We start from the raw sequence: 13,602 nt of genomic DNA on the forward strand, positions 1-13,602 counted from the left end.
AAACTGAAGTTTTTCAATCAGACCTGTGATTGTTAGCGACCGTCCAGGGTGTACCCCACCTCTCGCCCAAAATCAGATGGGATACGCTCCAGCTCAAACGCAAACCTAATGAGGACAGGCATCATAAAAAATGGATAAAAAGATTTTTACGATTACAAAACTAATTCTGAGTGAAAAACAAATAAAAAATATAAAAATAAAAACGGTGTGATGCATGTGGCCAACATAAACTTGGCAGCACAGTAAGTGGGACAATACAAACACAAATTTGCACAAGATTTGAAGCAAAGGGTTTTTTCTTTAATGTCTATATAATTGTCATTTCATGACATGGTGTAGAATATTAACTCAAATGTCAAGTGATATAAAATTTTAAAATGGCATTATAACCCTGAACTATTGAGAAGAAAATCAAGTCAGAAGAACTGCTTCAATGGATTTCACCCCCCCCCCCCCCCCCCCCATTTTAGTATTTCCACAGCATCTCTCACATCATCGAGAACCACCAGAAGAATCCTCTGGTCCTGATAGACGGCAAGAGCAACAGCAAGGATGCTGCCAAGCTGCGTTTCCCTACGAAACAACCAACCACATCTGGACATCAAGGCCAGACTTTTGATGCGTTCTCACCTCGTTTTTAATGCCCACATGGTCAATCTGTGGCACTAAATTAGCAAGACTCAGAAGACTTTGAACATGTTTTATTGAGATGCTTTGCAGTGTTCACTCAGTATTCAAATTAACGAAAAGGCTGAGACAGTAGCTGTAGCAGGATTTTTTTTTTTTTTTTTAGTAACTTACAAGTTGTATTTTTCAAATAAAGCAAAAGCAATATGTAACTCAGTCTCTTTAATCATGTCACCAGGAACACACAACTTGCATTTATTCTCTGATCAACAAATAATGCTTATGCAGATTGGTTGCATAACAAAAAAAAAATAATAATAATTAAGGCACTTTATGGAAACTATTCTTACAGTACCACGAGCTCAACTATGTACAATAAGAAATCTCTTGTCAGAATTGAAGATTTGATATTTACAGTGACTTACAGAAAGGGCCGTGGAATGATACAGAAACACACACACACACGCGCGCGCACACACACACACACCGCAGTTCCTGTGCTGTCAATACTGAGATCTCATGGCTGCTTTAGGAGATGTTTTACCACAGGAGGACACCTGTTGAGATTGTCGGCTTGAGGTGAGGTAAAGGAAATAGAACTCCTCCTTTAGTGCAAGTAAAAAAAACTAGATCATTTTCAAGTCAAACAAAAGTAAACTAATTGAAAAACAACACAACCAATCCAGGTAAGATTTCAAAAAACTATAGTCTATCATTCGCTGAAATATAAAACACACCTTTAGGTATAAAAATGTAGCGCGTGTTCAGGAATATCTGCTCCCATTACATGAATGCAGGAAAATATATCCATCACAGATAATACTAGATTTTAACGTTATTTGGAATTTACAAAACATTTACAAGAAATATTCCTTTGAACCAAAAATAAAGTCTATACATACGAATCATAAATAAATGTTGAATAAAACAGCTTATTGCTTTTTTTCTTCTTCTTCTTTTAGAAATACACAGTTTTTGGTATATTTGACTAACGTGGGTCTCGGCATCCCATTCCTAAAACAAATGTTAGTTACAGCCTACCCCCATGCAACTCACTGTGTGGCAATACACATTAACAGTGTTTTCTAAAATGTGACAGTGTATTTAAATAAAGCGATTGCGTGGGCAAACACAAAGGGTACTAATAACTAAAGGAATCACATTATTGTGACTATTGACTATTATTGTGAAATTTCATGAAGTTTCAAAGGAGTTACTCAAACTGGGCAAGACAAAAGATTATTGTAGGTAATGTTACCCTGAGATTGTCTTGGATGTGCGACAACGGTTAATTAAGACTCTGAAAAGATGATTGTCACTGTTTCCATGATTGTTTAGCTGTATTGTATTTTGTTTTCCAGTGTACGCGACATTTAAAAGTTCTCACAGTTTGGCCTTTTCCAGTCCATCAGATGCCTCTGCCGGTGGACCATCCACACCTCCTGCTTGTCAAAGACCCTGCCACAAAACCAGCAACTGAATTTCTTTGCAACCTTCCTGTTGGGTGAAACTGCACCGACCACCTCATACTTTTTCCTGCTCAGTCTCCGCAGCCTAAGCTTTAAAACAAACCTTTCCTGGACCAAGTTCTCCCCGTGCCACAGTGCTTGGGTCTGAGCCGCCATATAATGGTTTGTCTCATGGGTCCTGTTGGTCGCGGTTGAAAGCGCGTTCAGAGTCCTTTGTGACAGAATGACCTTCTGCACAGCTCCTCTGTAACGACCAACCACGTTCATGATCCTGGCCACCTCTGGGATGTCTGCATCAGGGTGATTGAGTACCACAACAGGCTGGTCTCTCACTGGACGCCTTACTAACTGAGTGGGGTACATTGCTATCAATTTCAGAGTTCTTTGCAGGCTTTTTGGAGCAGGCTCCCGGCCGCCTACAAAGGCTGGCCACGATTCCTGTTGGATGGCATTCTCCATCGGCGGGTCGGCATTGTTGAGAAGCTCTGGGTTGAAGCCTGAAGGCCCTTCTACACAATGGTCGCTCTGTTCTGTAGACACTGTTAGGCTCGCTCCTCCTGAGTTCATCACACCTGCGAGATTAAATTCGACACTCTTTTAGAAATACATGTGAAACCTAAATGTAAAGTCAAAGATATAAAAATGGCCAAGGGTTTAACCCACTTTTATCTCTATTGGAACTATAATTTGCAGGCTTACCCTTTTGCGTAATAGCTGGTTGTGAAAGAGGGGGAGACTTGCTGTGGCTGCTTTGAGTGGCTCCATCAATGGCTGACAGACTGCAGTCTGGGAAAACACTGGAGGAAGAGAGCTGAGCACTCTCAGGACACACCTCAACTGCAGTCTTTGACAGGATGCTCTTGTCAAGAACGGTCTCCAAGAATTGTAGCGATTTGTTTGCATCATTATGTTTTCTTTCAAATGGCAATAGCAAATCTTCAAACACAACAGGCTGGTTGATGAGAACATTTTCAGACCTTGCTGGATTTGCACTGCAATGTGGAAGAAGTTCAGCCCTTGATGGTGCATGTGCTGCTGCATTGGCTTCTTGGGGGTCTTGCTGATCAGTCACCGGTATTGAGACCTTCACTGTTCTATCAGAATTTGGTCCTTTGTATTGATCCTCCACTGGAAGACCATCTACTGTAAGTAAAGGGCTTTGTGACACCCACTGCCTCTCTTTGACAGGATTTTTCTTTAACACAATCTTTAAGGCTAATTCAGAGGTTACATTCTGCACCTTTTTTGATCTGGACTTTCTTTTCCCTCTTCTCAGAGTTTTATTTTTTGGTTTGTCTTTATAAGTGGTTCTTTGCTCTTGGCTCTCATTTATGACAACTGGCTCACCATAAATACTGATTCCATCCAAACTGAGTTGCACATTTTCAGGCCTTACATCTGTCCCAATATTGAAGTTGGTCTTTAAATCCTGGTTCTCTCCATTTTCAATGATCTGGACACAATCAAGTGGTTCATTGTGGGTGGAAGTTAATGAATCTTTACGGAGTTTTGTTTCAGTCTCAAGGTAATGTGGATCATCATTCAAAATTACTTGACATCCCTTTTGGCCAACATCATAATGAGCATCGCCAGCAGGATTTTCAGGGGTAGGACTTTCTTTTTCCATCTTCTCTACCATCTTCAGTCTTTTAGCATAGCATATAGCATTCTGAGCTACTGTTATCTTGTTCTGGACCGTGAGGACTGTGAGATCCTCTGAATTCGACAAGATACCATTCTCAGACTTTGGATGGACGTTAATGTCTTGAGGAACATTAGACAGAACAGATTTGAGAGCCTTGGTCCATTTCCGGTCACCCTTTTCGCCTGCAACAGATTTCATTAAAAATTGCTGGGTCTTCTCTAGTGTAGTTTGGGGATCAGACAAATGGCAGTACTTCTCCAGGAAGTCTCTACCTGGAAGAGAAAGGCAGTCCTGTGTCAACCAGCACATTTCCCTCACTGTACTCCTTGTTAACCTTGGTGTAATTTGGGTGTTGTTTGATTTTGTTGCTATGGAATGGATCTCCTTCTTCCTCTGGTTACCTTTATGGCAACCATGGTTTGCATTAATGTGCTTTGCAAGTACCCACTTCTGAGATGCTTCATAGCTGCAGTGGGGACAACATAATGTTTGACTTGCTGTCATAGACCCAAATTGAGTATTGTCCTTGGGAAGTCCAATCTCATGTGCTCTTTGGAGGCCGAGATGATGTGCACACATGTGCTCTAAAAACACAGTCACATCGCCAGTGGAGAATCCCTGACACTTTTCACATGAATATTTGCCATTTTGACAGTGACGCATTGTGAGATGTGCACTCAGTTCAGACCATGTGCGTTTCACATCATCATTACAAATAATGCAGCTAGAAAAAGTGTCCTTGTGGCTTAACAGATGAACCTGAAGGTAGGCGAAGTCATGTGCATCAAAGGGACACATATGACAACAAAAAACAGGTGAGCTCCCTCTGTGGTTTTCCTCAAAGTGTCTTACCAAGTCTTTGGGAACATATTCCAAATTGTCCTTGCATTGAATGCACATAAACCTGAGTGCATCAATACTATGGTTTGTGCAGCTTTCACTCTGCTGTGCCTCCAGGTGGGGCTTCGTTGATGAAGGCCAATCTGTCCTTTGCTCGCGTTTTTCTGGTAACTTCTTTGGACCATTTTGAGCTTTACGTTGCATAGTTGGGAGCTGAGCTGCACGCTTCCTTCGACGGAGCCGTTTGTGCCAAACTCTATTCTTCTTCCTTGCACTCTGCTTTTTATTTGCAGCAGCAGTAACTGTGCAAATATCTACCAAATCCATGGGCTTTTATGTTTCTGAAAGAGAGTACAAGAAATCAACACACAAGGCACAACCACTTAAATTAAGACAGCTATGAAGAAATGCACGCCATTATTCCATTTTAAATAATTATTCCAAATTAGACACATTTTTAAGATGGAGTCTAACAAAGTCTAACTTCAATTTGTTCAGATTCCACATTTACTGTATTTTACTCTTTAGAAATAATGGCAATAGAATTATTCCATTCCTCAGGATGAAATGTAACCATTATCAACAACCTTCACAAAAAAAGAAGTTGACCATTGTTAATAGAGAAACGCAAAACAGAAAAAAAAAACAAAAAAGTCTTGATTTAACACATTAGCAAGTGGAGGAAGAGGATTACTGACAAGACCGGGGGTCTGCAACCCGCGGCTCCAGAGCCGTATGCGGCTCTTGCATCCCTTTGCTGAGACTCGATCCGGATTCAGAAAGTAAATGAGTATTTAATTAATTTAAAAAATAAAAAATAAAAAAAATCAATTTCAAAAATAGGTTGGCACAGAAATCTCCACCTTGAAGCTCCGCAGGTACAATACGAACCACCTTCCATACAGACATACTGTATCGACATACAGTATACCTCCATTCTACTGTTTTGACTTTCCCTTCACAGTGTATTAATACCCTCTACTGGTAGAAAGTGGGTACTGCAGGCATGAACCTTAATTCAGTAAGGCAGGGGGTTGCATACATACGATTACTCGATTATTGTAAAAAAAAAAAAAATGTTGAAAGAAAATGCGTTTTAGGCAACTGTATTTGCTTCTATTAAGTTGCCGTTCGTGATTGGACTTTGTAATAGCATATTTATTCAGTTAACCCTTGCTAAAGTACACTTTTTTGGGGGTAGATTTATTTATTATTTTTATCTATCATTTATTCTTATTTAAAGATTCATTGTGCACTGAAAACTGTTACATATTGTTTTTTGAAAAGTAGAGCAATACAAATAAAGATTTTTCCCTAACATGAGGAATAATCATGACTAATAATCATGATCGCAATATTGATTTAAAAAAATCGTGATGATTATTTTGGCCATAACCGTGCAATCCTAATCGATTCTAAAAAGATTAGATAGTCACAGCCCTATTTCCATCCATCCATCCATTTTCCATACCGCTTATCCTCACTAGGGTCGCAGGGGTGCTGGAGCCTATCCCAGCTGACTCTGGGCGAGATGCTAGTCGACAGCCAATCGCAGGGCGCATATAAACAACCAACCATTCCCACTTACACCTACGGACAATTTAGAATCTTCAATCAACCTACCACGCATGTTTTTGGGATGTGGGACGAAACCGGAGTACCCGGAGATAACCAAGCAGGCACGGGAAGAACATGCACCCGGGTCACCAGAACTGTGAGGCCAATGTGCTAACCAGTAGTCCACCGTGCCACCCAGCCCTATATTTTAATGTAATTCTAAATTTAAAGATTAAGAAGAATTTATAACACTCAAATAAAACGTGTTTTATTGTTTTACACTAAAATACACGTCGACCCAAGAACCCCGCCATGTTTTACAACCTGTACATGCGTGGAGGAAAGCCAGGTATGCATCTCAGTCTGTGGACTATAGTGCGTGCAAACTAGAAGTTTACTTCAGCTCAGTACTTCAATGAAAGGGTGAGTACTAGATCACTGAATGGCTGTATAACATGTTATGAGGTTTTTATGTGTTAAGTTGTTGGGTGTAACGCTGGTTTAAAGAAGAAGAGACGTTGGAACTTAATTAGCAGCAGAGTTACTGCATGTTATTATTAGTTCACCAGATTAGTCACATTTGGGATTAAACATGCTGTCATGAGCTCAAAATATGTTTGGCTACTCATTTCCAATTGTTATGATGGTTCAAGGTGCCATTTATTTGATTTTTAAAGCTATTGTATGCAACGTTTGGCGGCCCCCCAAGCTTGAATTCAGCATTACAACAAAAGAACAGAGCCGTCCCTTAAATTTGACGGAGGTAATGCATGTTATGCACCTTGTATGTGATTCTACAATATTTTTTGTTATGTTTTGAAGGACAGCTGGTAGGAAAAAAAGACGGATTCTTTGGATGAGGTAATTCATGTAAATTCCCTATCACTGCTGCGTTTTGCGGCTGCATTGTTCAGTGCTGAATATCATGTAGCTTACGTCAGACACCAGGGTTGGGTAAAAATATCGATTCATCAGTGCATTGCAATTCTTTTGGATATCTTCCGTTTAGTGTGATATATCAACGACAACTCTCCGACAGTGCACCTTGACGTCGACCAATAGGATTGCGTACTGTGACCGGCGCATCGCCTCCCGTGATTGCTGTTGTCAACATACTTGCGCGCCGTTAACATATATTCACGAGCACAAACGTTTACCGAAATTTTAGAGCATGAATCGTAAAAGATGGGATACGCTGCTATTGGAATAAATCTTGCGTGGTGTTGCCACTGTCTGCCCGAGAAACGCCAAGATTTGATGGCAAAGTCTGAGTCTGACATAGTGCAATCGGGAAAGACCAAATTTGTCTTGTAGTCTAATCCAGGCATAAGCAAGCATCGCACCAGTTAAAAACCGAATGATTTCTACTTTTAAATCTAACGTTTGGGCTCATTCTTGATTCCCCTGTGAATCTGGAACACAGGAAATGGACAAAAGACACTTGAGCCCCGATATGCAATATCAACATGAAAACATTAGAGGTCGCCGTCCCGAAGTTGTACATGCAGTTAAGACAGTCGTTTTGGAGTCAAAGTTGGCAGAAAGAGTGACACTTAGGTACGTGTGATGGTTTGACTTCAAGAGCAACTGACCTCTACGTACGTAACTAGTATCACTTCTCAACTAATTTCAAACAAGTGGGAATTAGTGTCAAATGTTCTGCAGACTAGAGCCTTCCACGGGAGCAACATAGCAAACTTGTTGAGAGAGGCAATAAATGAATGAATGGGGTTTGACGATGTACCAGTAATTGTTACAATGCCACAAACATGGTACTTAATTTGGTATTACTTAAAAACCCAGCCAATATCAATAGTAACCCTAAACCTAATAAGAAATATACCGCAGTTTAAAGTATACATGCAGTTTACTTTTTCAATACAGAGCTGTCATTGCGTTTATTTTTGTACTCCATAAGCACAAATAAGTTATTGTGCTTATTGTGCACATTTTTATTACAATTTCCAAGAGGAAGTAAAAATTTAAGGTTACATTCAAATTATCTTTTCAATGTTTATATACAACTGTCATGTTTTTTTTTACTTTTGTACTCCATGTGCACAAATAAGTTATGTGCAAATTTTTATTTTCAGATTTTTTTTATTGCTTAAGGAATGTGACATGACATACAACATATTTATACCTTGGCATCAAAAATGTTTATTATTTATTTATTCATGTTTATTTCTACTTCTTACTGAATTTATATTGGAGCATTCAAATCAAAATTGAATCGCAACCTTAAAGAATTTGTATCAAATCGAATTCCAACCTAAAAAAATGTAACCATGAACCATGACATTCTTAACAATGCCCAGCCCTATCAGGCATCTTGTTTGGCAACTACCTCCAAACCTCTCTGCTCATGCCTTGGAAGCATTAGCATGAAAGGATCTCACAGCCCACAATTAACTAACGTTAGCTCATATGACCTAATGTCTACGTTTGCAGATACACTGTTGCATAATAATAATGCGACGTATCAGTGACTAGTCCATAAAGTTATTTTGAAAACTAAAATCTTCCCGGGTGACCAGAGTGGTGGCGTGCGCATGTGTTGAGGTGACTCCACACTCCAAGCGTACCGTCTCAATTGGTTGGTGTCGGGCGGCAAAAATAAATAAATAAATAAATAAACAAACAAACAAAGAGGTTTTGCGTGTTCACACGAAGGCAGCATGTTTAATCCATCCTCACTAGTCAAGTGCAGCAGTAGACGGTAGTCATGGCTAGCATAGTGGAGGAAAAGAGAAACTTGAAAACACTCAATCTTGCGTCATGTAAGTCGAATACAAGACGAAAGCTGCCCAACAATCACTCATCATCGTAGCATTTAAGCAGAACCTTGCTGCACAATCCAACCTGACAGCGGGTTTAAGCTATTAGAAAAGCTATTGGGGTGTTTATTGCTGAAGACATGAGGCCATACTTCATTGTGCAAAACATGTTATGAAATCCAGTCGCACACCCTCTTCAGTGCAATGATCAAGTCAAGCCAAGTCTTTATGAGCAGGAAAAGGCCAAACTTGGATGCTGCGATAAAAAGCCACAAAAACTAGGTTTCTGAGCCAATATTATATAGAGGCGGTTGGCTAGTCTGCCAATTAAATTTTAAGCGCATGGGCATGGGCACAATTACATCCAGATGACATTTTGCGAACGCTCCCATCGTTCAATTTACTTTAGCGTGTGAAAACATACTGAGGGACGGTGTGAATGTGAGTAAGAATGGTTTTCTGTCTCTATATGCCCTATGATTGAATGGCGACAACTCCTGGGTGTATTCTGCCTCAAAACAGTTGGGACAGGGTCAGGCTCCCTGTCACCCTGAAGAGCATAAGGATCTTCTTCAGTAATGGGTGAGTACAATTGAAATGACCAGCTTTACATGCCTGTTGAAGAGTTTTGGGGTGCAAATCGTACCACTGACTGAGGTACAAATGCATATCTGGCACACAAAATGTACACAGGTTTGAAAGACTGCAGGTGATTGCTAAAACATGAGTTTGAATGTTTAGCACGAAAGAATCACCCTCCTGAGCATTCATGTACAGTTTCCTTGGCACACAATAAGTGTTGATGCTGAGACACAGTACAGCATTCACCCAACAGAAGAGTGTCGAGACGTTCAAGAGCCCAACATTTCTGCTGCATGTCCACCTGTTGCTTGCTATGGTTCAACTTGTTCTGTGTATCAATCCTATCATTTCCCTATGGCGGAAAAAAAACGAAACTACTTTCAACAACCAGGTGTTGGGCCACTGCTGTTGGGCTCACTTGCTCTCACTTTGTGTCCTTTTCTGACTAATCACCATATACCGTGGAAATGTGTAGTAGCATTAAAATGCCTGTCGAAATTTGCAAATGGACCGCTAAATTAACCAACGCAGTCATATAGAAGCCTCGTCGGTCAGTGGGGCGGCCATTATACTATACTATAACTTAACCACAACAAAGTGACGAGACTGTAAGCGACAGACCCTTAGGAAATCGGGAAGTGACGATTTAAAAACAAGAGAGACTTGTCACTGTTTTCACTTCCCAGGAAAACGCGCTTCGTGCGTTTGCTATCGAGCTAAAGGCAAACATGTTTCGTGAAGTAGCGTTTTGGTTGTTTAAAAATAACGTGACGCACCGAGCGCTCGCATAAACGAAATAACTTAGCGACAAAGTTACGATAAATCCACATTTTAGCGTGGCGTCGCGGTAACACTATAATTAAAGCTACGAGGTTGTGTAAATCCAAATCAAAGAAGTTGTTGTTGCTATAATTGTGTCGGGTTTTTTTTTACCTCTTCTTTCGTCGAGAGCTTGACAGCTCAGCGAGTGGCAGCCATGATGGTTTCATCATCCGGGGATTACAATCTCTGAGCCCCCTTAGCCTTTAGCCTTTAGCCGGATGGCACCAAGCGGCAGGCCAGGCAGTCCCTCCTGCCTCAGGCCTCTCTGCTGCATGTGGCTTGTACAAATGTACAAATGTACATGTTCAGTGGGAGTAAGAAGAAGTACAAAAATAAATAAATTAATTAAATAAACCGATGTAGCCAGCTCAATTAATAATTCTGACTGACGTTTTGCTTTGCTTTAAGATTGGATCAGTGTTGGTTTTATACGTTGCCCCATAATTCCACACAATAAATCGTATATGGCAATGGCATTAACCATATATATATATATATATATATATATATATATATAAACATATATATATGTGTGTGTGTGTGAATAATTTCATATAAATATGCTTTCTCAGCATCTAAAGAAATTTGCTAAATCATTATCCTAGTCAACAGTTTCTGACTACCGTAAACTGGGTTAATAAGGGCCCGACTGATCATGAGGGACAATTTATTTTATTTTTTTTCTGCTTTGCAAAAAAAAATAAAAAAATCACCGACCTCATTCATTGGCTCGCATTGTGGGAAAGGGCTGTAATCTGAGGCAGAAAAAGTTGTTCTTCAACTATCATTACCAGTTTCAGTGAGTTAAAAATAAAAACGTTTGCAAGAGCCATAAAAAAAATTATACCGTGCAAAACTTTGTTTCTGGAGGTCAGGTGATGTGGACAGCCACTCGATCTGCATGTTGGAGACTTTATCAGGTACATGTAGTTTAGATATCATTATAGTCCTGTTATTCTGTGAAACAATATTTTCTTGTCTTGAGACAAAATCATGATAAATTCTACTCGAAAGCGTGTCTGAAAATAAGTTTCTTGGAGTGATAATTGAACAACATGACAACATACAGCGGCTGAAATAAGTATTTAACAGGTCACCATTTTTCTCACTCAATATATTGACGTGACAGTTTCACCATATATTTCATGAGAAAAATGGCGACGGGTTAAATACTTATTTCAGCAGCTGTGCTGTGTGTGTATATATATATAGTGTGTGAATAATTTCGTATTTCGTCCAGTGTGTATGTATATATACAGTGTGTATATATACAGTCTCTGTGTGTGTATATATATATATATATATATATATATATATATATATATATATACACATATATATATATATATATATATATATATATATATATATATATATATATATATATATATATATATATATATATACACACACTGTGTGTGTTATGTCAAATATACTCCAAAGAGTCCCTTAATTAACCTCAAAACAAGTGAATAATAATAAGTGAACATACCGACAATGACATTGAATTTAAGATGCGCTGTTCATTATAACCAATAGATAGCGCCATATACCAAAGGATATGCTGTCCATTGATTACAGAATTATTTTTTTTTAAATTCAAGGTTTATTAAGCCTGAAGGAAAAGATTCGTAATACGCACGGTAAAAACAATGGTAGCACTGACATTCTTACTTTCTCCCTCCACCTACCAAAAATATAAAAGATTAAAAAAGGAACCGTTTTGAATAACGGAAGATAACTACTGAAGTAAATGTATGTAGTAACAATTTTAAAACAATGATCATTTTTAAAAAGGACAATGTATTCTAGTTTGGCAGTAGTAATAGTTTTGCTAGTGCAAAAAAAAAAACATAATGTGCAAAGATGCAGGCATTCAAGTATTGATGTATTGTGGGTTGCAGAAATATTGCAAAAACGTTCAAATGAGCAGGATTACAAAATAAATAAATATGTGTGGTTCACAGGTTGTTATGACATATTTATTCAGGAGTCTGATGGCGTACTGCAGTGTTATATATTTTTTTGCATGTAGATTTTGGCTTTCTGTCCTTGAGAATGGAAAATTCTCAATGACTATGGTTAAAGTCAGGGGTGTTTTTTGTTTAGATATTTTTAGTAAACGGGTTTTTTATTTGTACAGTACAAATTCCAATTATAAATAAAATATCTACTTAGTTTTATATTAGCGCAAAACAGAATGAAAAGGGGAAAAAAGAAAATCCAGAATTAACTATATCAACATCAAGACAAAAACAACAATACAACCTATCCACTTTGCCCGTCTGTCCCGATACATAGGTCATTTACGATACATACACCCAAAGTATATTGCAGGATAGGATTGCGACCAGATATCCGTTCGTAAAGGCAAGAGATAAAACTGTATCGGTAGCAGATTCCGTTATCGATACAAAATCCGTCAGGAATCTTTAGATACATCGGTTGTAGGCCTGTGGAAATGATATCGCAAGACTCGGAATCGGTTGCCTGAAGGTTTATGGTTTTTATTTCGGAAAGCTTTCCTCCGCAGTTAACGTTATGTTTACAACCAAACTCAGCAGTGCTGGGGACTAGCGACACTACTAGCTGAACTACATTTGTCTGTAGCGTCACTATTTCAACATCAAATAGCTTTTCAGTAGTTAAGCTACTTTTGTGGTCACGGCAAAAGCAAAGTAGCGTTTCCCAGGATTTGTAAACTTTGAATGCGACGTCACGTTACGTACCTTATCTCAAGTCGGCCGTCGAGACCGGGGCCCTGTGTGCAGTGGCGGCCCTAGCTTGAATGGTACGGTGAGTGAGACCCCCATGGGTCTTTAAATATTGTTTGTGCAGATTTTGTGGAGAGAAAATCTTCAAAATTAATTGTTGTGGTCTATTTAAATAAATAATTTGATATTTAAGTAAAGTAATCTATATTTTATTATTTTTTTACACTGCCATAAAGCAACAATGCTCAGGGTTAAGTGGTGTTTTACTGTATTTTAAAAATAATGTTCGACAAATTTCATTTTATAGAATTGAGTTAAGTTAAGTCAAGGCTTTTTATGATTAGCACGTGCAAATGTTAACTAGCACGTTTTTTTCTGCAGCGAATCGAATCAAGAATCGTATCGCTCCCCTACTGAATCGAATCTTATCGAATCATTCCACCGGTAGAGATATCGTTTTTGAATCGAATCGCAACCTGTGTATCTAGATATGTATCGAATCGGCCTCGTGCCAGAGATTCCCAACCCTATCACAGGTGTTAGAGGTGGAGATAATCAGGGAATGGTTG

General features: G+C 39.0%; 2 protein-coding genes across 7 annotated transcripts in view; one reads left to right on the forward strand and one right to left on the reverse strand.

Moving 5' to 3' along the window:
• Positions 1-815, forward strand: part of blnk (B cell linker) — a 30,299-nt gene extending 29,484 nt beyond the window's left edge. For all 4 annotated transcript variants that reach the window (XM_061690825.1, XM_061690828.1, XM_061690826.1 and 1 more), the window contains one exon: positions 471-815. In XM_061690825.1, the coding sequence (XP_061546809.1) occupies positions 471-641 (171 nt within the window). In that variant the 3' untranslated portion in view covers positions 642-815. The remainder of the gene's footprint in view (positions 1-470) is intronic.
• On the reverse strand, positions 484-10,571 carry LOC133410080 (zinc finger protein 518A-like). Of its 3 annotated transcripts, none has more exons than XM_061690823.1 (4): positions 10,431-10,571; positions 2,796-4,922; positions 2,015-2,668; positions 484-1,232 (listed from the first exon to the last, which is right to left on the reverse strand). In XM_061690823.1, coding segments are annotated over exons 2-4 (2,769 nt in total). In that variant the 5' UTR covers positions 4,909-4,922; positions 10,431-10,571; the 3' UTR covers positions 484-1,230. The 3 variants fall into 3 exon arrangements, with proteins under 3 accessions (XP_061546807.1, XP_061546808.1, XP_061546806.1); XM_061690824.1 differs by having other exon boundaries at positions 486-2,668; positions 2,796-4,013; positions 4,594-4,922; XM_061690822.1 differs by having other exon boundaries at positions 486-2,668; positions 10,431-10,569.
• Positions 10,572-13,602: the final 3,031 nt, after the last annotated feature.

This window comes from Phycodurus eques, chromosome 11 (assembly GCF_024500275.1).
Source record: "Phycodurus eques isolate BA_2022a chromosome 11, UOR_Pequ_1.1, whole genome shotgun sequence".
In the NCBI taxonomy this organism is placed as follows: Eukaryota; Metazoa; Chordata; class Actinopteri; order Syngnathiformes; family Syngnathidae; genus Phycodurus; species Phycodurus eques.

Excerpts from the sequence above, each read along its gene's own strand:
- LOC133410080 (XM_061690822.1), bottom strand. The coding sequence starts at position 4,908 with ATGGATTTGGTAGATATTTGCACAGTTACTGCTGCTGCAAATAAAAAG. Across the intron at positions 2,669-2,795 it reads ACCAGCTATTACGCAAAAGG|GTGTGATGAACTCAGGAGGA; the intron begins GTAAGCCTGCAA and ends TTAATCTCGCAG.